The 25,220-nt window shown below is 40.2% G+C and overlaps 3 protein-coding genes across 3 annotated transcripts; 1 reads left to right on the top strand and 2 right to left on the bottom strand.

The window, feature by feature from the left end:
• Positions 1–4,459: 4,459 nt before the first annotated feature.
• Positions 4,460–10,285, bottom strand: LOC141841998 (uncharacterized). The gene is made up of 7 exons (XM_074730210.1): positions 10,089–10,285; positions 9,210–9,362; positions 9,017–9,121; positions 8,456–8,605; positions 8,234–8,341; positions 6,146–6,292; positions 4,460–4,771 (listed from the first exon to the last, which is right to left on the bottom strand). The coding sequence occupies exons 1-7, from the start codon at positions 10,173–10,175 to the stop codon at positions 4,727–4,729; spliced, it is 795 nt and encodes a 264-aa protein (XP_074586311.1). The 5' UTR covers positions 10,176–10,285; the 3' UTR covers positions 4,460–4,726.
• Positions 10,286–10,891: 606 nt separating this feature from the next.
• LOC141838452 (putative CoA ligase CCL9) lies at positions 10,892–13,091 on the bottom strand. The gene is made up of 4 exons (XM_074725936.1): positions 12,796–13,091; positions 11,634–12,693; positions 11,442–11,545; positions 10,892–11,355 (listed from the first exon to the last, which is right to left on the bottom strand). Exons 1-4 carry the CDS (start codon positions 12,994–12,996, stop codon positions 11,146–11,148), a joined length of 1,575 nt encoding a protein of 524 aa, XP_074582037.1. The 5' UTR covers positions 12,997–13,091; the 3' UTR covers positions 10,892–11,145.
• A 2,954-nt stretch (positions 13,092–16,045) lies between these two features.
• LOC141839218 (FT-interacting protein 7-like) lies at positions 16,046–20,571 on the top strand. The gene is made up of 2 exons (XM_074726911.1): positions 16,046–16,229; positions 17,342–20,571. The coding sequence occupies exon 2, from the start codon at positions 17,375–17,377 to the stop codon at positions 20,381–20,383; it is 3,009 nt and encodes a 1,002-aa protein (XP_074583012.1). The 5' UTR covers positions 16,046–16,229; positions 17,342–17,374; the 3' UTR covers positions 20,384–20,571.
• The last annotated feature ends 4,649 nt before the right edge of the window (positions 20,572–25,220 follow it).

Genomic DNA, 25,220 nt, shown 5'->3' with positions numbered 1-25,220 from the left:
TCTTAGACTAGTCATTCTCCTCTCAGTCGGGCTATTTTTCAACTCGGTAACTTCTGCTCGGCTAAGTGGTTGTAGCATATGGCACCTAGAAACTATACCGACCTACTCAATGTGTCATTTGAGAATTCTTACCCGACTTGATCTATATATCATTTGACCTATTCTGATAACAAAGTCAATCAGTCGGATAAGGAGTTTTCTGTCGCATCCAACACCAACTCCTTGACCCACATTCTGATCTTAATTAGGGGGAGAAATAGATATAGTAAATCACACATTTATGAGGGAGAGTTAAAAGGGAGAGAACCACAGCTTAAGGGGGAGTATGGTTGAATATTTCACATTCCTTTCAGCCAAATCATTTGCTGCTCTTCTCAGCCGACTTACATTCTTTCTCGGCCTATTCACCTTTTTCCTATACTTGGTAAGCTCAACAATGGCACCTAGATACAATATCAACTTAGTATGCCATTTGATAACTCTTATCTTACCCGAGAGATCGAGGGGGAGCAATCAATGGGGAGAGAGTTAAGTTTACAAAGGGGAGACACTCTACCCGGGCAAAACTTGAATCTATTAGGGGGAGAGTTGGTTAAACTTGCTACCCGGGCTAAACCTGAATCCTTAAGGGGATAAGAGGATGAACATGAATTGAGGGGGAGTGCTATTACTTTCGAATCTTTCTCCTCATCCTCTATTATTAAAAAAAAAGGGGGAGTGCTTCTGTAACTAAATTCTGATCCCCACAGACTCTTTTTGATGTTTGACAAAGGGGGAGAGTAGGTTAAGTTTAGAAAAAGACCTACCCGGCTAAACTTAAATCGGGTTGTCAAACAACAAAAAGGGGGAGATTGTTGATGCAGTCTGACCCGGTCAGACACGAGTCAGACTTGAGTCTGTTTTGTTGTTTGACAACAGTCTTACCCGGGTTAGTTGGGCTAGGTTTAAGTTTAGTTTACCCGAAATATCCGGTGGTGAAGATTAAGGAATGCATACGTGATTAATGAAGTAGGTTGATTAATTAATCAAGTGGTGATAGCATGCATATTAGATCCCTTGAATTAGAATCCTTTTAACGTACATGCATGCATGCACATGTGAAACAACAATGCTTAGAGTTCAATTTAACGTGCATGCATGCATGCACATGTGAAACAACAATGCTTAGAGTTCTGATCGACCACATGGTCGATCAGGATACTCTGATCGACCACATGGTCGATCAGCTAGCCATGATCGACCACGTGGTCGATCAGGTACTTAGTGACCGTGCCGGAAAATAAGATCCTGCTCGGGAAAACACTATCTTGCCCGGGAAAACTTTGTGTTGGCCGGGAAAAATATTATCTTGCCCGGGAAGAAGTTCATCTTAGTCTAGAGTAGGTTGGCCGGAAAAAGAGAAGTGAAGCAAGAAGAAGAGAAGTGAAGCCGGGAAGAAGAGAAGAGTATCGGGAGAAACCTGGACAGTAATGTCTGGAGAGGAGTATCTTGGCTGGGAGAGATAAGCTTTGCCCGGGAGAAGTAAGATCTTGCTCGGCAAAGAGATTAACTTCGTCGAGAGACGTTTGGCCGGGATAAGCAAAGCCGAGAGAAGCATATCCGGGAGTTGTTTATCTGACTTGGAGTTGCCCGGGAGGATGGTTCATACACATGTGATTGCCCGGGACATAGACTATCTTTCCCGGATCAGTGAGGCCGAGTAAAAGATAACAGTGGCCGAGAGAAAGGGACAATGGCCGAGAGAAAACCAATGACCGGAGGAAACAACTGATAGCCGGGAGAGGAGGAAAACAGCGCTGGAAGAACCAGGCTGCTGATCGACCACGTGGTCGATCAGCTAAGCCTGATCGACCAGCTGGTCGATCAGCTTGTGCCTGATCGACCGCTGGTCGACCAGCCTTGCATGGTCGACCACGTGGTCGACCAGCCTTCTCGTGATCGACCATGTGGTCGACCAGCCATGTGTGGTTTGTTGATTCTAAGTGAATTCTGGAGTTAAGTAAATTCTGGAGCTGAGGAAGTCTGTCTTGGCCGGGAACTTGGTGTTCGTAGGCGAATGGAGAGAGCTTTGGTAGCTCGTCTCCGGATTGGTCCAGAAGGAGCCTTTGTGGCTCAGGACCGAAGTAGCCGGGAACTTGGTGTTCGTGGGCGAATGGAGAGAGCTTTTGTAGCTCGTCTCCGGGATGGTCCAGGAGGAGCCTTGGTGGCTCAGGACCGGGTGCTTGGCCGAATGGAGCTTTTGTGGCTTGTCTCCGGGATGGTCCAGGAGGAGCCTTGGTGGCTCAGGACCGGATTGGCCGGGAGCTTGGTGCTCGGGCCGGGACAGGTCCGGGAGAGCTTTGGTAGCTCGGCTCGTGACCGTGAGCTTTGGTAGCTCGATCTTCAGGGAGCCTTGGTGGCTCAGAACCTGAGTGGCCGGGAGCTTGGTGCGAATGGCCGGATGGTCCGGGAGAGCTTTGGTAGCTCGGCTCGGGACCGAGAGCTTTGGTAGCTCGATTTCAGGGAGCCTTGGTGGCTCAGAACCTGAGTGGCCGGGAGCTTGGTGCGAATGGCCGGATGGTCCGGGAGAGCTTTGGTAGCTCGGCTCGGGACCGTGAGCTTTGGTAGCTCGATCTCAGGAGGAGGGCTTGGTGGCTCGGTCTCCTGATTCCTCAAGAGGAGGGCCTTGGTGGCTCGGTCTCCTGATTCCTCAAGAGGAGGGCCTTGGTGGCTCGGTCTCTTGATTCCAGGAGGAGGGCCTTGGTGGCTCGGTCTCCTGATTAGTCCGAGAAAGCTTTGGTAGCTTTGCTCGTGACCTGGACTTTAATGTTTTATCCATCCTTATACTATGTCCTTGTGCTGGAATGTTTTTAATGCTGCTTTTGAGTGTGCAGATATACAGGACAGGTTATGGAGGGAAATTCAAATGTATGGTGAGAGTTCCAAGGCGGGCTTTTGAGCTGTCTCTTCTGCAGGGAGAGTTCTGTGACAACGGACGGCAGCTGGTGTCAGAACAGTGCAGGGATCCGTTGGGCACAAGAACCAAGCAGAGGCTATAAGAGAAGCGAGAAGCAGCGCTGAGGAGAGGAGACTCACGCCTTTACTATTGATCATCCTTGAGAGCTCACAAGCGACATTGCTGATCTTACGAGAGCCTGATCGTGAATCGAAGAAGAGGAAACAAGAGCAACGTCCTGTGTTTGGAGGAACAGGCTTGTGCTGCTAGCTGTTCTTGTTGGCTCTGTCTAGAGCAACGTCCTGTGTTTGGAGGAACAGGCTGAGCAGCAAGCGGTTCTTGTTGTCTCTGTTGTCCGATCTTTGATTCACTGTATTCTCCTTGTCTTGTGCTTATCCTTGTATCTTTGAGACATTCTGTGGAGAGGTTCCTCCACCGAGAAGGAGAAGATTATAGCCGGTATTTATCGGGGTCTGATCTGCCGAAAGATCGAGGGATCGTCCACCTTACGGACACGCCGAGGAGTAGGAGCATCATCTCCGAACCTCGTAAATCCTTGAGTTAGCGTGCTGATTTCAGTCTTCGTATTTCTGATTAATCATTCCGCTGTGCTAACGAAGACGAAGCAAGAAAAGGGAAAAGTGTGGACGGCTATTCACACCCCCCCTCTCTAGCCGGTATCTAAGAGATCCAACAAAACATACTGAGATACTCTTCTGAGAGACTCCATTTCCGGATAAGTTCTTCTTAATAGCATATGTGAAAACCATGCTTTCACGTGGCTTCATGGCATCTGATGCTGAGTATGCTTAGATTGTTTCGTGTTGTTTGGAAGGCTTTAAATTTAAACTCGACCATACAGGTATTATCCTCTTTAATCAAAAATGGGAAAAGAAGAAAAGAAACTAATCCTACTACTGAATGTGAGATTTTTGTTTTAAAATTGGTACACTCTGCCAATGAAATCTAACTCAAGTTCTAGTGAGCAGACGAAAGGTGATGATCATATAAAACAATTTCATTACATGCTAACACTGAGCAATCAAATTGGACTCCAATAATCCAGCAAAAAAACGCAGTTTTCTAAGGAAAAGAAAAGAAGAGAGAATGATTGGCATTCTCCTTTTCCATGAAAACAAACAGATCCTTTCGACGTGTTTTAGAGAGAACAGTGACAATTTCAGCATTGCACATACAAAGCCTTTGAATTCCCAATCAAGAGAAGTTAAAGAAGAATCTGAGTTACAGTATTAACCTAGAAAAGATCACTTTTTTTTTAAAGAGAGTCGGTACAAGATGAACAACATATTTAACTATGTGAGTTGATAGAATTAATTTAAATAATAATATTTTATTTTAAAAAATTATAGAGCATAAAATTAACAAACTATTCTTAAAAATAAACGAATCATTCTTGCATCATATATATTTTTTTGTGCTACTTAATCTACTCTAGATAAGAAAATTGCATGTCAACAAAATCTTTTAAAAAAACAATAAGCGTTTATTAGAATAGTGTGAACAATAGTACATACAAATTCAGTATTTGTTCCACAATAAATCAACTTACAATGAGAATGATCAGATACAACACAATCAATCCAGGCATCTAGTCATGCAGTACTGCGATGACAATAAGCAATTAGCAAATCTTGTACAAATGGAGCTCTTATGCTGAAATAAATTACCGCATATCCCTTGGTACTGAAAGTTCATTCTGTTCTAGAGTTCCTCAGTTATCCACTCGAACCTGGAACTCACAAATTTGGTGTGCTGATCAGCATCTCCCTGTCAAATATCTTCCTTGAATTTTAGTTTCTTGGGTGACGCTGAATCCTGTTGTCCCAAAAGAATTACTTAAGTTTTTACAGAATCAATATGGCAAACAGGCAAGGCTTAGCATTGGCACTCAACTTATCGATCCAATCTTTAGTGATACAAATTACATCAATGGATTTCAAATTGCTTGAAATAAACTGTGAATAAACCATACATAAGAAGACCCTCAAACTTATCTGTTCCATGCCTGTATCTGCATTATAAGGAGTGTCCAACTATTTTATGAGGTTTAGGCATTCTTAACATCAAATTATTGACTGTTTTTTAATTTCTAGCTGAACTTCACTCATACCATGCAGTCAAAATTAGAATTTCTTGAACATAAGAAGCTTATTTAAAGAGAGATATCAATGAAGATGTTGGTTGTTGAAATGAAGACGAGTTTTGGGAGTATTGCGTGATTGTCATGCGGCACTTGGACTAAAAGGAAAGTATTAGGTGTGATTCTAATAGATGGTAAATTTTGGGGGGGGGGGGGGGGGGGGGGGGGGGGGGGGGGGGGGTGCAAATAACAAGCTAAAATGGCATGGACATTTTCAATGGGGGCAGATAGATTTTATAATTAAAATAATGGAGTTTATTAGAGTAGATAGGGTAAAACTAGAGGAAGACCAAAGAATATATTAGTAAATATATTAATTGAAGTGGATATTAGTTATATAGTCTAGCATAAAGAGATAAGATCATACAGCCAACCTCAAACTGTTGGGACTTTTTGAGATTAAGCATATGTACATCACGATAAGAATTAGAGATAGAGATTTGAGATCCTGAATCCTAATGTTTTGAGGAAAACAATAGATGTCAAGCTTTAAATATTTGATAAAATACAGCAAAATAAGCGAGTTGAAATTAAACAATAAGCAATTCTATCCTATGATAACAACAGCCTATATTCTTTCAGATTGATCTTATGCAGTGTCCTTTGATCTTTATTTCTCCAATCACCTTTAAGAAAAAATCAGCAGGCTCCAAATCAATCATGAAGGTATGAACTAGATCTCTACAATTTACAGCTTAATGCCTAGTTGGTGAGCCCTAAGCAAAGCACCTTTCCTGATGTACCATATCATACATTTGCATTAACTTTAAATGCAGGATAACTAATAGCTTATGATAGCAGACCAAATGATATTTTCGTTTTGAGTATTATATTTCTGAAGGTTTGAACTACAGCAAATGTTAGTCATCTACCACAATTTAGCATCTAGAGCAACATCTGTAATATGTGACTCCAATCTCAAATTGTGTAACTGTCAAACAGCACATAAAAATGACAAAATACAAGCAAATTAACTCTGACAACAAGGAAATAGAGAAACATAGCATCATGAAGTATGCAAGTAGCAACTCCCAGGCCAGGGTACTTACAGTAGAAGGCTCTTCAAACCCAAGGATGTCGTAGACATTATTTCTTCTTGGCTTGGATGCATATCTACTTAATATACCATGATCATGAAAGAGGAAGCAATCCTTACGTGTTCGAAACACATAACCACTTTGAGGATCAGTGTAATACTGCAACAAAGAGATCCTCTTCAACAACATATAAAATGGAAAATACACTAGGTATGCATTAACAGTGTAATGGACTTACTAAAAACACCTTAAGACTGCTACCATTATGCAAACTCAGTTAGCATAAAGAAGGTACAAATTGATAACAAAATTTATATCTCATTGTCCAATTAACAAATTGATAGAACCACCGCCAAAATTTATTAGGTAGTTCTATAAAACATGAGCCATAAGTTTGAGTAAAAATATGATCAGTTAATATTGCTTCCAACCTAAGGGCATGTTCTTTCGAAGAACAATCACTTACAGTTTCTAGCATCAATTGTTCCTTTTGTTAATTGTACTTGCTGCTAAAGTTGCGTGATCAATTATACTGAAATGTTCATATTGACGAATGCTAAACACAATCACGAGTGCTATTTGTGTTCACACATACTTGATTTCCTTTTTAACTTGATTCAAATCACCAATTCCAACTCGAGGTTGCCAAAAGTAATTTGATAGTTACCAGGAAGCTAAAATCCAAACCCAAGCCTTAAAAATTCAATAAAGATCTCAAACGTGACTTGTGTGCTATTTTGCATGCATAAATTATGGTCAGCAGTTTAAACATAGAGACTCAACATTTCTGCATTTTATGCATCCATGAAGAGATATATACCTTGTCATTTCAGAAGTTCATCTATTATATTAAGTGTAGAGTGTTTAAGTTTAGATGTTTAAATTACTTTGGTTCATAAAGAGTTATTGGATAACAATTGCGAAGAGCTCATAACTCCAGCAAGTTATGTCATTGAAAAGCAACAAATTTTCAGACAAACATAACAATTATGCATTGCTCGCTTCCAAATCTTGGACACTGGAAACACCATAAACATTACCAGCCTTCTTCATTCAGTTGAAAATTGATGAGCTAGTTCAGTTAGAACAATTTTGATCCAGTTTCAAATTTCCAAAAAATTGGAGAAAAATCCATCCAGCCCAGTAAATGAGGATTCCATTTGGCAACCATGGGTGAATCAGATCAGGCCAGATGGTGTAAATTGACAATTTGCAGTAATCACACAGCTGCTCCACAATGCAAATTGTAATGACACCTTAATCATAATACCCAAAGTCTTAATCCCTCCACTAATCACAAGTGTTGCTCTATAGATAAGCAACATGTTTTACATTTTGATTATTTATTCTTACATTTCTCTGTTGAAGGTAAATGATAACAGCAAGTAAAGCCTAGGGCTAATTCTAGTAACACATCTAGAAGATAATTGTGTAAGATGTCTACATTCTTGATTATTTTTCACAATAATCATAGATCCATGATTTACGGCATCTCTTGCTGTGCTGTATCAAATTTATATAAATTTCTTACTTTAAATTCAGTTTCCTTAAATTGTTTTTTCGCAAATGATTGATCGTGCAATCAGATATGACAGGCAATACCAAATATCTTCATAGTCATAATTCTCAAGTCTAAGATGTAGAAAAACAAAAAAGTCATGATTACAACTATTTGATGCTTATGTTCCTAGGGATTTCTTGGGGTATCCCTCTATTCATAGGGATGGTATCAGATATCCAATAATCCAGTATCTATAGGCATCTGACTTATTTAAGTAGGATTCAGATACTTGATTATACATGATAATTGAGTTCAGGTTGATTTCAGGTTCGCTTAAAATAACATGTATTGCAATTATCCGCATTTATCACCCATCTAAGTTGGGTACATGTGCACAAAAATGTGAAAATTCAAAAGGTCAAAGAGGTACCAACCTATCTCTTTAAGCCATAAGCATCTACAATATGCTTGGGAAATCTCAAAATAGAGTATAGAATCTAATCAAACAAACATCACAAACCAAAAATATCTCATAGTTGAAACTTGAAAGACAAAAAACAGTAAAAACAAAAACAAAATTGATTCCTTCTTGTACATACTGGGTCCTGCCTAAATTTCTTTTTGCATTCTGGGTTCCTTCTGTATTTGACCTCCTTAATCCATCCATCAGGTAAATAGGCAGGAGAATACTCAACTCGTGACAGGACCTATTTGAAATAAAGACCCATCAGATGTTTCTAAGTCGTCAGTGTATATAGTTGTTAGATAAAATATGAGACAGAGAGCACAATAAGAGACACGAACTTCAAGAAAATGCATACAAGGTCACTGGATTCTGTCTTGGAGTTTTCTGTCTTAAGGTACCCCTTATAAGTGGAGACCAAGTTGTCACATATATGATCCACCTCAAGAAACTGAAGTACTTCTTCCTTGGAATAGAAAATAGATCCAGTAGAACGATGTACATAGCGCTGTAATCATCAAAGAATATAATTCTTGTGAATACCCTTCTTGCAACCAATGAGGATTCACAAAAAGTTTATATAGAAACAGATCTTCAGAATATCTATTGCTGCATCCATTCATTTGCAATTTTATTCTCGCAACAGGAACCTTCAAAGCATGCACTTGTGGGTATGTGAGATTGCAATTAGTAAATGCCCTATGAAAAGCAATAGAGTTTCCAGACAACTGAGCAGGAGTTATGTTTTGTGATAATTAAAAAGAATTCACAGGTTATATTTACACTGTCTGCCTAACTTGGCCCCAAGTTCTGCTAGTATCCATCTATTTATTCAATCAATACAATAAACATGGAGTTAGTAAATCTGAAATAGCTTAGAGGGAGGAAGGACTGTGGCTAAAAACACAGAATATAATACCTTGTATTTCTCTTCATCATTTCCGCCAACTTTTCGAACTCTAAGCTCTACTATCCATCCTTGAGGCAACCACAACACAGGTGATTTTTTTACTTCATTCACATTCTAATGACAGACCGCGTGAAAACAACATATTAGCAAATTTAAATAAGGAGATAAAGTAACATAAAACTAAAAATAATAATAAACCTACTTCATGGTTTGCCATTTTTAAGCATTTACTAATTTTAGATGAATCTGTCTCAGGTTTTACATCGATGAGCTTCTCAGATCTTGCATTCATAAGATAGTGGATAACTTCTTCTCTTGAGCAGAACGTGGATTCAGATATAGGACATGTGTAATACTGCAATATAAATGGATAATGTAAGTAAAGGGGATCTCTATCATTGTTTCATAACATTTTAGGATGAATAATAATACTTAAAAATCCATGGATTTTTTTCCAGTACCAACTGCCATGAACTTGTATTCTAGCTTAAGCTCCTACTATTATGGAGTTTTAAAATAAACCAAAATGGCGCAATGTAAACGATACAGAAAATCAAAGAAGTAAAACAGATGGGGAAGGCTAGTCAGTATTCAACTCTTAACCAACACTACTATAGATCGATGCAATGCAAGCATTCGATTGAATGACCACTTATCTCAAAAGTTGAAGTTATTGTCAAAGAACCCAATTTACAAATTTTTTTCCGACCAAGTAAACTTGCGAGAAGTTAAGCAGCAGAAACTGAAACCACAGTGGATACAATGTGTTACTGAAAGTGAAATCATTGTGCAGCAGTTACTCGAGTAAAAATCGAGAAAAATCTTATGCGATCGACGTACTGCCAATGGACTCCCTAGCTTCAAAATGTGCGAAAAATCGCGACTTTTATTAGGGCATGGCTCCTCAAAACAAAAAAGGCACAAACAAAATCCACATGGCAGAAGGTTGATCTGCGTTGTCAAAGTTAGGGAAGTCGAGGGTTTCCCGTCATAGTTCTTTCATTGATCACACGCAGAACCGATCGACCCAGGATCAAGGGAAGGATCACTTAAGAGGGTGGAGAAGACTCAGGTTGATTACCCGATAGACGCGCCCCTGGATCCCCTTCCTGACCTCCATGATCCATCCATCCGGCAGCCAGCCCGGCGGTTCTACTGCTTCCGACATCCCGCTGAGGTATCCCCTTCCTTTAACAGGCCCGGTTCCGGCGGCCCAGGGAACCTCACTAGCTCTCTCGCTCGATGATCGCCCGCTCTCACATCGGAGTTACCGAGATAGAGACAGCGTGAGCGCGTGCGGCTTAGATTCGCTCAAGGCGACGGAAATCCAAAATGATCCGTGACTACTTGCCATTTTCTAAATTTATGAAATTATTTATTTATTTAGGTAAACTTTATTGTTTTAATTTACAAAAAAGTAGAAACTGATTTTTTTTAATAAATTAAATTAATTAAAATGCTGTAATGTAATGTTAACTAATCGTGCAATTGGATGTTTAATTGAGTCAGTGATGGCTGCCGACACACTTCACTTTCAGCAAAGCACTTAAAACTTGGAAGCTTAGCTAGTGCCACGCTTGTTTGTAAGGCACGCACTTGCATTCTTCCTGTGAAGCATTTGATTTAGTGTATTGTTGGAAGTCACTAACTCATTTAATATGTATATTATTTCCAACACTTAGGCCTGCAGATCTACTAAGATTTGGGATATGTATCAATCCAGACAAGATGTTATTCATGTGAGTCTTCAATTTTGTTCAAATTTATAAAGAATGTATACACCCTCATCAATATATTTTCGTGATACTTTTTTGATGGATCCACTTCCAGGCGAACTTTTTTTAAAACGGCCGGTAAATGTCACGATCCACCAAACAACTGATATTAAAAACAAACAAACTTCAAAATTCATTAATAATTAAGGCTAACGCGAGACTCCCAATCAGCCCCGCTTTACATAAAAATTAAAAAAAAACATTTTTCTTATATATAACGCTGCTAATACACTATTATAGATACAAGGACAAAAATAGCCGCCCTTGTTTCCTCCTTTTTTTTAAATTTATTTATTGCAGTGAGGTAATGTTATATACTAAATAGCGTTTTCTTAACTTTTAAGTGTGTCTCGATGCGCTTAATTAAGCGCCGGCCCTTGGAGCCTTGGCGGGAGCTACGAAGAACTCGGACACTATCCGCCGTTGGATCTTCCCTGTCGCCGTCTTCGGCAGAGTATCCGTGATGAACACCTTCTTCGGCACCTTGAACGCCGCCAGGTTCTTCCGGCAATGCCTTACCACCTCGTCCTCGTCGATTTCCTCCCCTTCCCTCGGAATCACCGCGCAGTTTATCTGCAATTAAGAACGCAAGAGGTCATCACCGCGCACAGTCCGATGGCCAAGCAACGGTTCAGATGAGAGGTATTTCCGTGGCTTACCTCCTCGCCGTACTTGTCGTCTGGCACGCCGAACGCCACCGCCTCCGCGATGTCCGGGTGGTCGAGCAGTACGGAGTCGACCTCGATTGGGGATATTTTCTCGCCTGCGACGGGGAAAAGGGGATCAGATTGGATCTATATTAGATCGGGTAATGAATTGGCGGAGATCGGATCGGATGGGAAGTAAAATACCTCCGCGGTTGATGAGCTCCTTGATGCGGCCGACGAGGTGGAGGTAGCCCTCCTCGTCGAGGAAGCCGACGTCGCCAGTGTGGAACCAACCGAAGGCGAAGGCCGCCTTGTTGGCCTCGGGGTTGTTCTTGTAACCCTTGGTGACGTTGAGCCCCCGGATGCAAACCTCGCCGGGCATGTTAGGCGGGCGGCAAGAGCCCTCCTCGTCCAGGATCGCCATCTCCAGCCCAGTCGGTCGCCCCACAGCGCCGGGCTTCCTGGGCGCGTCCTGTGGCAAAGGGTTGGAGGCCATCTGGTGAGAGGCTTCTGTCATCGCGTAGGCTTCTAGCACCGGCGCGCCGAAGGCTGTCTCCAAGTGCTCTAGGATGGCCGGGGCAAGCGATGCGCTGCAACTCCGGATGAAGCGGAGCTGGGGGTAAGCCGACTCGGGCCGGGAGGCGTGGCGGTCGAGAAGGATCTGGTGGATGGTTGGGACTGCGGTGTACCAGGTGGCTCCGGAGGCGCGCATATCAGCCCAGAAGGTGGAGGCCGAGAAGCGGCCAGCGGCGGGGAGGGTCACGGAAGCACCGGCGGAGAGGGACGAGAGCAGGGCGGCTACCAACCCATGGACGTGGAACAGGGGAAGGACGATCACGGTGGAATCGGTCTCTGTTAGCCGGTAGACAGACCGGATGTTCTTGACCGAAGCAGCCAGGTTGAGCTGGGTGAGTGGCACACCCTTGGGTCGGCTCGTGGTGCCCGAAGTATGAAGGAACAAAGCAACGTCGGAGGGGTCGTTGACGCATCCTGCGAGAGCAGAAGCAGCAAAGTCGCCCTCCGTCAGTCCGACTGGAAGAGATATCTCCAGCGGACCAGAAGGGTCAGGGAGGGAGGCGCTAGCGCGAGGAATCCCGATCTCCGCCGCCGCAGCCTCCGCCGCCGCGTTGCCTGCTTCGTTGGTCAACAAGAGTTTCGACTCCGAATCAGAGATGTAAAATACAAACTCCTCGCGGGTGTACGCAGGATTGAGGGGAGCCGCCACGCAACGAGCGCGGATCACAGCCAAAAAGGCGATCAAAAGCTGCGAGAGAAGCAACCAACCTCCCACGCGTTAGCAACAAAATTAGGGCAAAAATAGATCAATCGACACGTCGAAAAGGGAGAGAAAGAAACAAGGTCAAACCTCGACAGTGTTCGGGAAAGCAAGGGCGACGACATCGCCAGGGCGTAGGCCGGCGGCGACGAGTCGAGCGGCGGCGCCATCCACGATCTGTTGAAGGCGGGCGTGGGAGAGCTCGAGGCGGCCGGGGACGGATATGGCGCGGCGGGAGGGGAAATCAGAGGCGGCCCTCTTCACGGCTCCGGTGAGAGTAAGGCTCTCCATCGTCGATATCACCTCTCAAATCAAGCGATCAAGGATCTGAAACGTCCAACGCACCACAACTCTTCTTAACCCAAATCGAAACTGGAACCAGATGAAATAGATGTGAAGCGAACAGACCGAGGAGGCGCAGTATAAATAGGCAAGCTCGCAGGGGGAACGCGCCTGCTGACGTACTATCGCTACGCGTCCCCATTAGAACGCGACGCGTGTCGCCAGCCCCCGCGTGTTCCTGGAATCCGCTACGCAACGCACACATGGATGCAGGAGGCATTCCGTCCGGCAACGCGCTTGAGATCCGACCGTCGACTCGAATCTTGGCTTTGTTGGGAAGCTTCGGGACCGAGGGTCCGTGCAGTTGTAACCTCCACCGGATGCATCTGCTCGGTCGTCATCTTCCCGGTTCGCACCAGCCGTCGGGAACACCGTGGACCCACTTCAGTCGAATTCGGCCACGTGGTCCGCCGCCTTCGCTCGCTCTGTTCGTGCGCGTGAACTAGCTATCGACGACGTCGACGTTCGTAGCCGACGAGAAGCAAAGAAGCCACTCGGCGGACCCAGTCCGGGACGAGGACTGACCGCGTCGATCCGCCGTCTGGTCAAAAGTCCAAGATGGGTTGAGGCCGCCTCCAATTAATCTGACCTAAGAAGGAACCCTTCGGATATGGCTCCCTGGTGCCGCGAAGAGCCAAAGACTGTAGCCAGAAGCTTGGGCCCACATTGCTATCCAATTACAGATAGTTTACAATTTTAATTTATTTTAATAAGAATATCCAGTTTATCTTGTGGAGAAGAAGAAGATAGTTGCTTGAAAGATACTGCAAGTTTCAAGGTGCAAGCACTGGTCAACTTGCAGCCAGTTGATATATTAATTAACAAGGTAATTAATAGGGAAATTGCAAAATCGAATTGGCTAGCTGGTGATGCATCAATTTAATAAGAAGGAAGAAGAGAATTGCTCTGCGCATCTAAGAATTATTGTTTCATTTGTGTTTTTTCTCTCATGATTTAAAATCCTGTTACATATTATTTCCTAATATGTGTTTTTATCGATAGTTCTAGCTTTTCTTTATCCTTAGGGGGAATCTTATCAGTAAGCTTCCATCAATGTATTATTTGTTGTGAAATCTTTTGCTTGATGACTAAGAGATAAGGTCATGCAACTAAATAATTATATATATACTCCCTTTCTTTTCCCTAATTGTTCCCTAATTATATTGTTACCTTACACTTCGCATGAAGAAGAAAGAGATGATTAGTCTTAATTTTTACCACTAAATTATTGCCGACTCAACTTTATTGCCTCCCATTACATGGTTCCTTCTCCAATATCCTTTTGATATATAAAGCTACACATAATATAATCTTCATTTGCACTATCGAATCAGTACAAAAACTAAAGTTGCTTTCGATCGAATTAAAATGATTGGTAGATTTACAAGAAACGACTACTTTAGAAAAGTAGCTAATAAATTCATTTAATCACGCCAATTTCATGTTGGCCAGATTTTTCATTGCTTTTAAATGTCCAAGATTTTTTTAATTATTAAAATGTTCCCAAAAAATTAAATTCACATGTTTACGATTTTTTTTTAAAAAGTATGAATTAAGAATCATTGCTAGTTGTAATATTTTGCGAAATTTGCTACATAATTAGTTGACTAAGTGCATATAGGATGTTAATTAAGAATCATTATGTTACTATAAGCAATTGAATGGGTATATATGAATAAATTACATGTTTTTGTTTTATGTATAAAAAATTTGTTGCGTGGTAAATCCAACATTTCGAAAACTACAACAACTACAATAATAATAATAGTAATAAATAAATAAATAAAGGTTGGCGGGCCAAAAGCCAAGAAGTCCTATAAGCAACCGTATTTGAGGCACACAAGTCACAAGTCACTATTAATTATATTTAGACTTCAATTCCACCATCTAATTTAATTCAATTTTAAAAATAAATATGAGGATCGATTATGTCATTCCACGGCATCATTTAGTGTTTCATGGAATCTACATGCATCATACTAATTATTCGAGGTTTCAAGTACTATGAGCACCCCATAAAATTTATATTTTGATATATGATTAATTTTAAAATTAGATTGGGTTGAGGTATAAAGTAGTAAGCATGTTCCCTTATCAACAAATAAATCCTTCTTGAGAGACCTGTTGAATAAATTGATAAGTATTTGTCTTGTCAATTTACTTTTGCAATGAGCTTGTTCGATAGGTTTGATTTAATTGGGCCGGTGGATGATGAGGAGACCCAAGTAATTTGATTGTTGGGCTTTGATCGGTTTAGAACAATTGCCCTCTCTATTTTTTTTGTCATTTAATATTCTTTTAATCATAATTATAATTGAAGTTCTGGTGGACAATTGAAAATAGGTTGCTGACGGCATTTTGGATGATTTTTTCTCCCTTTCCATCCATCTCAATTGACTCCGCGTGCTCATCCCACCAAACAATTAAAAATGGCACTGTTATTTATGAAAATAATAAATTAATAATTAAAAATAATGAATCAATATATATTTTGATATAATACTCACCAAAAAAATTTAGATGAAAATGCATTGGATTTGTTGTAAATAATTAAGGAAATTTTGTTTTTCTAAAAAATGAAAAACCGCCTTAAATTAGTAATTAATGGTATTATTTAATAACGTGGCCAATTAGTCATAATAGTTGGTTCAACAACTCCCGCGTGCTCATGCACGCAACCGTTTACTTGAGCACGAAGTCTGTTATAAACAAAAAATAATAATAATAATTAAAATTATTGAGAGTGAAATAGGAATTTAAAAACATATTTTGAAAAGATAATAGATTATAAAAGCAATAATAAATAAATAAAACATTCTCTTATTTTTTTTAAAAAAATTAAATATATAAATAATTCTTCCATGCAAATTTTTATAGCATAATTACTACCTGTACGGAACAAGCTCACGGATTTGATGGTAAATAAATTTAAGAATTAGTTTATTTCCTTCAACCGTTCATGGTTTTGAAAACCAGTGTTTTGACCGTCTCACTTTGAAACAACGGGAAGAGAGAGAAGCAGGGCGGCGTCGGACGTGAAGAAGCCTCGAGAGACGACGACGTGCTCCCCTTCCCTGCGAGAATCGATCTCCGATTTGCCAATCGTGCCCATTGTCGAGCGCTTTCCGGCTCTACCAAATCGCGGATTCCAGGAGAAGGATCGAAGGGCTTCAGCTTGATAAGTGAGCAACTTTTGCATTTGATTTCAATCGTCTATATTTGCCGATGCTCACGCCGATTTCACTGCCATCTTATTGAATCGTTAATTGTGGTTTCGGACGGAGAGTTGGTTTGGAAGTCGGGAGGAGAAAGCTTCTTTGTGGTGGTGGATTAGGGTTGGTACAGGAGTAGAAAACCATCGATTGGATTGAGGGAAAGTAGTTGGTGGATTTGAGGGAGGCCTCGGAAACTGGAGATTTCTTTCTATTGAATCTTCGTGGTTCTTAAATTAAAAAAGCCGGTCTTTTGTTACATATCTTTTGTTTGCTTGTGCAAGTAGGCTTCGTCCTGCATACATATTTCAGCATTCTGTCTTTTCCTATAAATTGGCTTCTGGCTCTATAAAAAAGCCGTTGTTCTTGTAACTATTGAATTTTATATGTGAATTATTCCTTTCTCGTTTTCCTATATCGGATAAATATTGTCCATTGCTGAGAAATGCATAAGCAGTAAGCTTCAGGTGAGCAGGAGTAATTTATTTTGCTGCATCTAGAAGTTTGTGAATGATAAAAGGGTGTTACGGTTAGGAAGGTATATAGGCAAAGCAAGGTTTCGGGCCTAACTCTTCTGCCTCTTTTCTGCTTAATATGAGTGGAAGCAATTTCCATTTGCATTTCTATCAGTCCACCTTTTCCTTGCTTTCCCTCCACTCTAGGTAACTGGCCCTATGAGGTGGAGTTTTATTTTCTCCTTACATCCTATTCTCTTTAACAACTCTGTTTTGTTTTCTATAACCATTGAATCCGATGAACTCACACAATTTACATAATAACCGTTCTCTTTGAAATGCTTTGCCAATTTTATCTGTTTATAAACTTGTCAAAACATCAAGATACAGAAACCTTTATGTTGGTAAAAGCTTTTAGCATAAATTTTGTTCCTTTTAAATCTGATACACAATCTGTTTCCTGAAACTAAATTTTCTTATTGGCATTCAGATAAACAATTACTTTTTATTTTTATTTTTAATATTGTTAATTTTATGTTGGCTCTTGTTGAACCATGAAAATTTTCCTTTTCTATTCTATTGCTTATTTTGAGATTTTGGGCTGTCTTGTATCTTTCAATTATGTAGGGGTCTCACACTGGGGATAAAGCTTTGACAGAGATGAGCAATTTAAAATTGGGAGTGGAAGTTGTAAGTGCTCATGAGCTTATGCCTAAGGATAAGCAAGGATCTTCTAGTCCCTTTGTGGAATTTCACTTTGATGGCCAGAAATTCCGTACTTCCATCAAAGAAAAAGACCTTAATCCTGTCTGGAATGAGCTCTTCTACTTCAACATTGCAGATCCCACTTCCCTCCCTGAACTCACACTAGAAGCTTATGTTTACAGCATGAACAAAGGCATGAATCCGAGGTCATTCCTTGGCAAAGTTCAGATTGCTGGAACCTCTTTCGTTCCCTTTTCAGTTGCTTTAGTCATGCACTACCCTTTGGAGAAACGTGGAATGTTTTCACGTGTGAAGGGAGAATTAGGCCTGAAAGTATTTCTTACAGATGACCCTTCCATCAAACCTTCCAACCCACTTCCAGCTATTGACCGTCGCCCAAATAATCTCCTTCCCAGCCAATTTCATCAAGGGCTTGACCATGTTTCAGAAGGACATAAAAGTTTGCCCAAGAAAGTGCCTAAACGTGGATTTCACAGCATTCCAAATGAAACCCAGCAGCAACAATACTCTGCTCCAGTTATCAAGCCGGTGAGTTATGTGGCTGATCCCATGAAATATGAGTCTCAGCCTCCCAAAGTTGTCAGGATGTTTTCATCGTCGTTTTCTCAGCAACCAATGGACTATGCACTAAAAGAAACCAGTCCTCTTCTTGGAGGTGGCCAGATTGTCGCAGGTCGAGTAATTCCTGCTCAGAAGCCTGCTAGTACATATGATCTGGTGGAACAAATGCAACATCTTTTTGTACGTGTCGTCAAGGCACGAGATTTGCCTATGATGGATATTACAGGAAGCCTTGACCCTTACGTTGAATTAAGGGTGGGTAACTACAAGGGGAAGACCAGGCATTTTGACAAGAATCAGAACCCAGAGTGGAATGAAGTGTTTGCATTTCCTAGAGAACGGGTTCAGTCATCAGTTATTGAAGTTATGGTGAAAGACAAAGATCTGATCAAGGACGACTTTGTTGGGATTGTTCGCTTTGACTTGAATGATGTTCCAACGCGTGTCCCGCCCGATAGTTCGTTAGCTCCTGAGTGGTACCGGCTTGAGGACAAGAATGGGGACAAAACAAAGGGCGAACTGATGGTTGCAATTTGGATTGGTACCCAAGCTGATGAATCGTTTGCTGATGCATGGCACTTGGATGCAGCTGCAGCTATAGATGCCACGGTGGTTAGCTCTCTCACAAAATCAAAAGTCTACCATGCGCCCAGGCTGTGGTATGTTCGAGTCAATGTTATCGAGGCACAAGATATTTTTATAGCTAACAAAACCCGCATCCCGGATGTTTATGCTAAGGTGCAACTAGGAAATCAGATCCTAAAGACAAGACCAGTTCAGATACGGACTTTCAACCCTCTTTGGAACGAAGACCTCATGTTTGTGACAGCTGAACCGTTTGAGGATCAACTCATAATTTCTGTACAAGACCGTGTGGCGCCAAACAAAGATGAGGTGATAGGCCATGTTGCTATCCCTTTGGGTTCGATTGAAAAGCGACTTGACGATCACAACATGATCAATGCTCGGTGGTTCAGTCTTGAGAACCCCGTTGTGATTGATGTCGACCAACTGAAGAAAAATAAGTTTTCAGGTAAAATTCATCTTCGTGTCTGTTTGGAAGGCGGGTATCATGTACTCGATGAGTCAACCCACTACAGTAGTGACCTCAGACCAACAGCAAAACAGCTATGGAAACCATCCATTGGGTTGCTTGAGCTTGGCATCCTTAATGCAGAAGGCCTTCATCCTATGAAAACACGAGAAGGAAAGGGGACATGCGATACCTACTGTGTGGCCAAGTACGGGCGAAAATGGGTACGCACACGCACCATTATCGACAATCTTTCTCCAAAATTCAATGAGCAGTATACATGGGAGGTTTATGATCCAGCTACAGTTTTGACGGTTGGTGTCTTTGACAATTGGCAACTCGAAAAGGGTGCTAATGGCAACAGGGATTCAAAGATAGGCAAGGTTCGTATACGTCTTTCAACTCTTGAAGCTGGCCGGGTGTATACACACTCGTATCCACTACTAGTTTTACACTCCTCAGGTGTCAAGAAGATGGGTGAACTCCATCTCGCCGTGCGGTTCTCTTCTACATCTCTTATCAATATGATGTCCATGTACTCGCGGCCCCTGCTTCCTAAGATGCATTACATACAGCCACTGAACATGATGCAACAAGATATGCTCCGGCACCAAGCAGTTCAAATAATAGCTGCGCGTCTTAGCAGAATGGAGCCACCCCTCAGAAAGGAAGTCGTCGAGTATATGTCTGATGTCGACTCCCACATGTGGAGCATGCGTCGAAGCAAAGCGAATTTCTTCAGGCTCATGTCAGTTTTCTCAGGCTTGTTTGCAGCGAGCAAATGGTTTGGAAGTGTGTGCATGTGGAAGAAGCCTATCATCACCGTAGTACTGGTGCACATTCTATTCACCCTGCTGGTGTGCTTTCCGGAACTGATTCTTCCTACTGTATTTCTATACATGTTCCTGATCGGCCTTTGGAATTACCGCTTGCGCCCACGGTATCCTCCTCACATGAACATAAAGCTTTCACACGCGGAGGCCGTGCATCCTGATGAGCTCGACGAAGAGTTTGACACATTCCCCACCAGCCGAAGCTCTGAGATAGTGCGCATGAGGTATGATCGATTGAGGAGTGTGGCCGGGAGGATACAAACTGTGGTCGGAGATTTGGCGACTCAAGGGGAGAGGCTGCAGGCATTGCTTAGCTGGAGGGATCCACGGGCCACTGCAATCTTCCTACTCTTCAGCATGATGGCAGCGATTGTGCTTTACACCACCCCGTTGCAAGTCTTGGTTGCTCTAGTTGGCTTCTATATCATGAGGCACCCGAGGTTCCGAAACCCAATGCCTTCCGCGCCGCTAAATTTCTTCCGTCGTCTGCCGGCAAAGACAGACAGTTTGCTTTAAATAGGATCGGATGATATAGCAAAATATTTCTTAATTCTTGCCCTTGTTTTTAATTTGTTCTTATTGCTCCTTGTAGCTAGGAGTTATAACTTGTAGGTTAGATTTTGTTCGAAAATGTCTGACATGATCGATGTAGCAATTTGTGAATATCATTAGGCGTTTTCTTCTCTAGCTTTGAAACAAATTAAATTTTGATGTATTTACTTGAAAATCTTAATTTGGTATCGATCTGCTTACTCTTTGAATCGTCTTTTATGATAATCCTAGTTTAAGTAGGAAGGTAAGAAAAAACTGGAAATAGCACGAAGGCCTATCCAACAACGTCTGTTGAATTTATTTAACAGTTTACTGAGAAAAATTAAAATCAATTAATTAGTATTTGAAAAGTTTAAACTGGAATCGTTTGGGTTAATTTGTAATTGAAGTAAAATTTTAAATTTTATTTTAATTTTAAAATAAAAGAATTTAATTAAATCTAAGATGCATTAATTAAAAATCAATTTTCAATTATATATATGACCTATTTCACAAGGACTCTTTTAATTTCATTCTAAAAATGTCCATGCCATTAAAAATTTAATTAACAAAATTAATATAGATATTAGAACACGATAGATTAAACTAAGATGACTAAATTAAGTAGAGCTATTGGACGTCGTTTATAATTTATTTAACTAAACAAGATAGATGGCTATTAAATGGAACTCAAATAAACTTTAAAAATAAAATATATTAATGATATATAAATTGAAACTAGAATCCACATATATAATTATATTTATATATATGTTCTTATACTATATATTTATAGCTTATATAGCTCCTTATTAAATACCTAACTAAATATTTATATCTTTATAAACAAAATATAAAATGGGATGACTAATTTATTATAAATGAGTCGATGCATGTATTTATAATATAAATTATTTCAAACTCAAACACCAAAATAAACAAGTCAACTTAGGTAATGAACATAGACCAACATGTTATTTATTTAACCAAAACAGGTTGATCACATTTTAGTGGTTAAAATAAAATAAATTATCAATGAACTTCTAGAAGCATCTTAAACTAAATATTTTTTATATTTTGACCACTAAAATCATCATCATCATAAAAGTAATGTTTGATGATATTTTAAAAGTAAATTTTGATAAAATAAGATCACTATTAAATTTATCAGATTCATTTATGATCTTACGTACTCTCATTTAATTTCAGTGTGTGACTTTGTAAATCTAAAACTAGAACATGTTTAATAAATTATCAAAATTTCAAGTATTTCATAAACATGCCCATTAACATGCAGTTGGGCCTTTGCTGGGCTTGATTGGCACTGCCACATTTGCCCAAGAATTAGAGCCTGAAGAGAAAATTAAGGTCATCACAAAGATTTGCAATTCATGTTGATTGATGTAGAAAATGGAGTCTTCTTCTTTTTTTTTTTTTTTTTGGTTTTTTTGAAGAAAATAAAATACTATACTAATTAACAAGACCATTGTAGTCTTAATTTTTTGGATAAGTTATATCGAAATGAAGAAATTTTCTTTGATGATCTTTTGAATAAATTTAAGTTCTTTCTCATCCTAGTACTTTAATTTTCTCCAAGTGAACAAAGAAAAGACAATTTAAACTAACATTTCCCTTCCTAAGTGAACTAAAGAAATTGAACCTCTACCTATTTTGTTGTATTACACCTTGCGTACGTACGTGTAAAGTAGAACAAATAGTTTCTGAGAAATTAAGATTAAAAGAGTCCTGGAAAAATAATTTAATGACATGATCTAAACCTAGTTAATTAGGTTTACATGGATCAAAGAAAATATTAGGGGGAAATAGCACAATAAGTACTTTTATCAGGAAAGGAAAGACGTAGATTTAATGAAACCTTTTTTCTTTTTCTTTTTCTTTTTTTTTTCAAAAAAAACAGAGAGAGAGAGATACCAATGCATTGTACAATTAACACATGATCATCATTATACTCCAATTTTAAGACATCATCTTAAAAGTAGAAAATAAAAGAAAAAGAAAAGCGTTTGAAGAAGGAACCTGAAAGATGTATACGTGATGAAGAATTACTCGGCAACAGATGGAAAATTCCAAAGGAACCGCATGATCTCTCTCAAATCAAACCACAAGAATTTAAAAAAGAATTTAAAATTAAAGAAGAAGAAGAAGAAGAAGAAAAAGAAATATGATGAAGAAGAAGAGATCAATGCGATCCCTTTGGAATCCTCCTTCAGCTGCCCACGCCGGTTCTCGAGCTCCTTCATCTTTGGTTCATTCTTGTGCTCTCCTTTATGCTCGCATGAGAGGGTTGGGTCTCTAATTAATTAGAGAGAGAGAGAGAAAGAGAGAGAGAGAGGGTAAAAAGTTGTGGGGCATGCAGCAGTTGGTGTTGGTGCTTCTTCTGTAGCTGTTGGTGTTGCATTGCTTCAAGTCAAGGTGGTGACTTTCAGCACATCGGAAGATAGATAGATAGATAGATATATGCGGAGTCAAATAGTCAATTAATTAACCCAATAAAAAACTTTAATTTTAGTTAGTGTATATATATTATTAAAGAAATAAGTTTTGAAACCCATACTATTTAATTTGGAATTATTCGGTATCTGTTTTCGCACTAGCTCATTTAAAGTTTACTATATGAATCGAAACAGCACAAAAGTGGCCACAAAGTGAAAGCCAGTGTTATGGACATGAAGATGAAGATGAAGATGATGAAACAATCATAAGAGGACAAACAATATAATTTTATGAGAGTGGAATTGATATACTTGTGAATAAATTAAACAAACAATTTTGACCTAAACTACTCTACTCTTTAAATTGAGCAATATAATGAAAAGCAGCTAGATAAAATACTTGCTTTGCAGCTAAATATGGTATAGAAGGCTGATCAATCAATCGAGATCAACTATATATAACCAAGCAAGAAGCTCGATGCGAATAGAATTAAGGAATTAGTCGGCATATACATTAAGATTGGCAAAGGGATGACAAAATGAGCTAGGTGAAATGAAGGCGCTTGCTTAATTCAAAATAAATTGAGGAAACATTAATTATGACAAAGGCAAGCGAGTGGAGGATGGTGAGCAAATGGCAGAAACGGACCTAGCCAGTGCCAATATGATCAGTAAAAGATGGATGTGTAGAAAGCTACACGAGCTAGCTAGAAGGTGAACGATGAGGAGTAATTTTCTCTTCATCTTCATCTTCATCTTCATCTGGGTAGACAATTTTTCTCCTTGTGGATGGGTTAGACATGACAGCCAACTACAAGCCTAGATGACTTCTATTGCGAATGGGGCGAAATGGCACATGATCGGACTGAAGATGCCAGACAACTTTTGTAGTTTTGTCGTCATTTACAACAAAAAAAGAAAAGAAAGAAAAAAACTGCATGGGCAAAGTCCTCTAAAATGAAATAAAAGTGATCGATCGACCAGAATTGGAGAACACCAACTTACTTACTTTTCACTTGTCCCCCTTTTGCCTTTTTGCATGGTGCTCTCCTCACTATTGATTGTTGCTTTAGATACCAACACCATTTGTCTAACTATTACTAGATCTTACTATACTATACTTTACTATACTATTCAAAGTAAGTGGTTGCTCCTGCACGCTAGCTACTCTCTTCTTCCTCTCCCCTCCCTATAAATAAAGTTAGCAGCAAAAGTACAATTTACTTAATTACTATCAAGCGAGCGAGGAGTGTAAGGTGCGTGGTAACAACAACTAACAGGACGACATGCAGGTTGTCGCTGTCGCAAGCAGACCAAACTTCTAAAGCCCGATCGAGTAGCAGAGCCTCTCACTTTCTCACAGTTGGATTCTTTCCAGCCTATGCCTGTGCCTATGCCTATGCCTATCAGCCTATCAGCCTATGCAATGCACCTTTGTTTTGAATTCCTCAATATATATGAATTATTATACAAAAACAGGGAAGGCCTTGAATCTTTAAATTCGACTGGTCCTCGTCCAGCAAGATGTGGTGCCAGATCATCCGATTCGTTCGTTCAATATGCTAGATTTTGGATAAAATCTGTCCATTCTGTTGAGAAATTGAGGAAACTGATTCGTCAACACTAATTCACACACGGAAAAAACGATTAATATATCCATATGACACAACTTTTCTTAAATTTAGTATGACAGTTTTTTAAAAAAATAAAAGAAAATTATACAATGTAGCACAGTGTTCATATTTTATGCTAAAAATATAACATCCATTAAATTTTATCTATTGACTGTTAAAAAATGATTTGGCCATGAAAAAAAATATTCTCCTATTACATTTATGATTCATGCCACCATTTGATGTGATGTCCATCTTCCTAGCAAACTCACCGTGGCCTCCCCCTCCCCCCACCAGTCCACCACCACATACTCATCGTCGTCGTTGGTTCCCATCTCCCTCCCTCACCATCGACATCGATTCCCTTCTCCTCGCAAGCTTTACCGTTGCCACTGCTCTCCATTGCCTCTGCAAGCTCACCATTGTTGTCACTCCCTATTTCCGTTCCGTCAGATGTTCATCACTATCGCGTCTGCAAGCGCACCGATGTTGTCGCTCCCTATTTCCTTCAGATATATACTCATCACTATCGCATCTGCAAGCTCCCCGTTGTTGTCGCTTCTATTTCCTTGGGATGTTAATCGCTATCGCTGCTGCTTGCCATCTCCCTCTTATCGTACGTCCCCTGTTGCTTGCACAACCTAAAGTACTCCTTAATTAGTTTGCACCCATGTTAGAGTTTCTCCATGACCATTCTTCATGCTCTCGCTCTCTCGCCTTCTTCGAGGGTAGGGTTGGGTAGAGGCGATCTTTGCA

This window comes from Curcuma longa, chromosome 11 (assembly GCF_044706935.1).
Source record: "Curcuma longa cultivar G26 ecotype Majalengka, Jawa Barat chromosome 11, ITB_CL_G26_1.1, whole genome shotgun sequence".
Lineage (NCBI taxonomy): Eukaryota > Viridiplantae > Streptophyta > Magnoliopsida > Zingiberales > Zingiberaceae > Curcuma > Curcuma longa.
The sequence above is the reverse complement of the archived record's forward strand: the minus strand, read 5'-3'. Positions and strand labels throughout refer to the sequence as shown.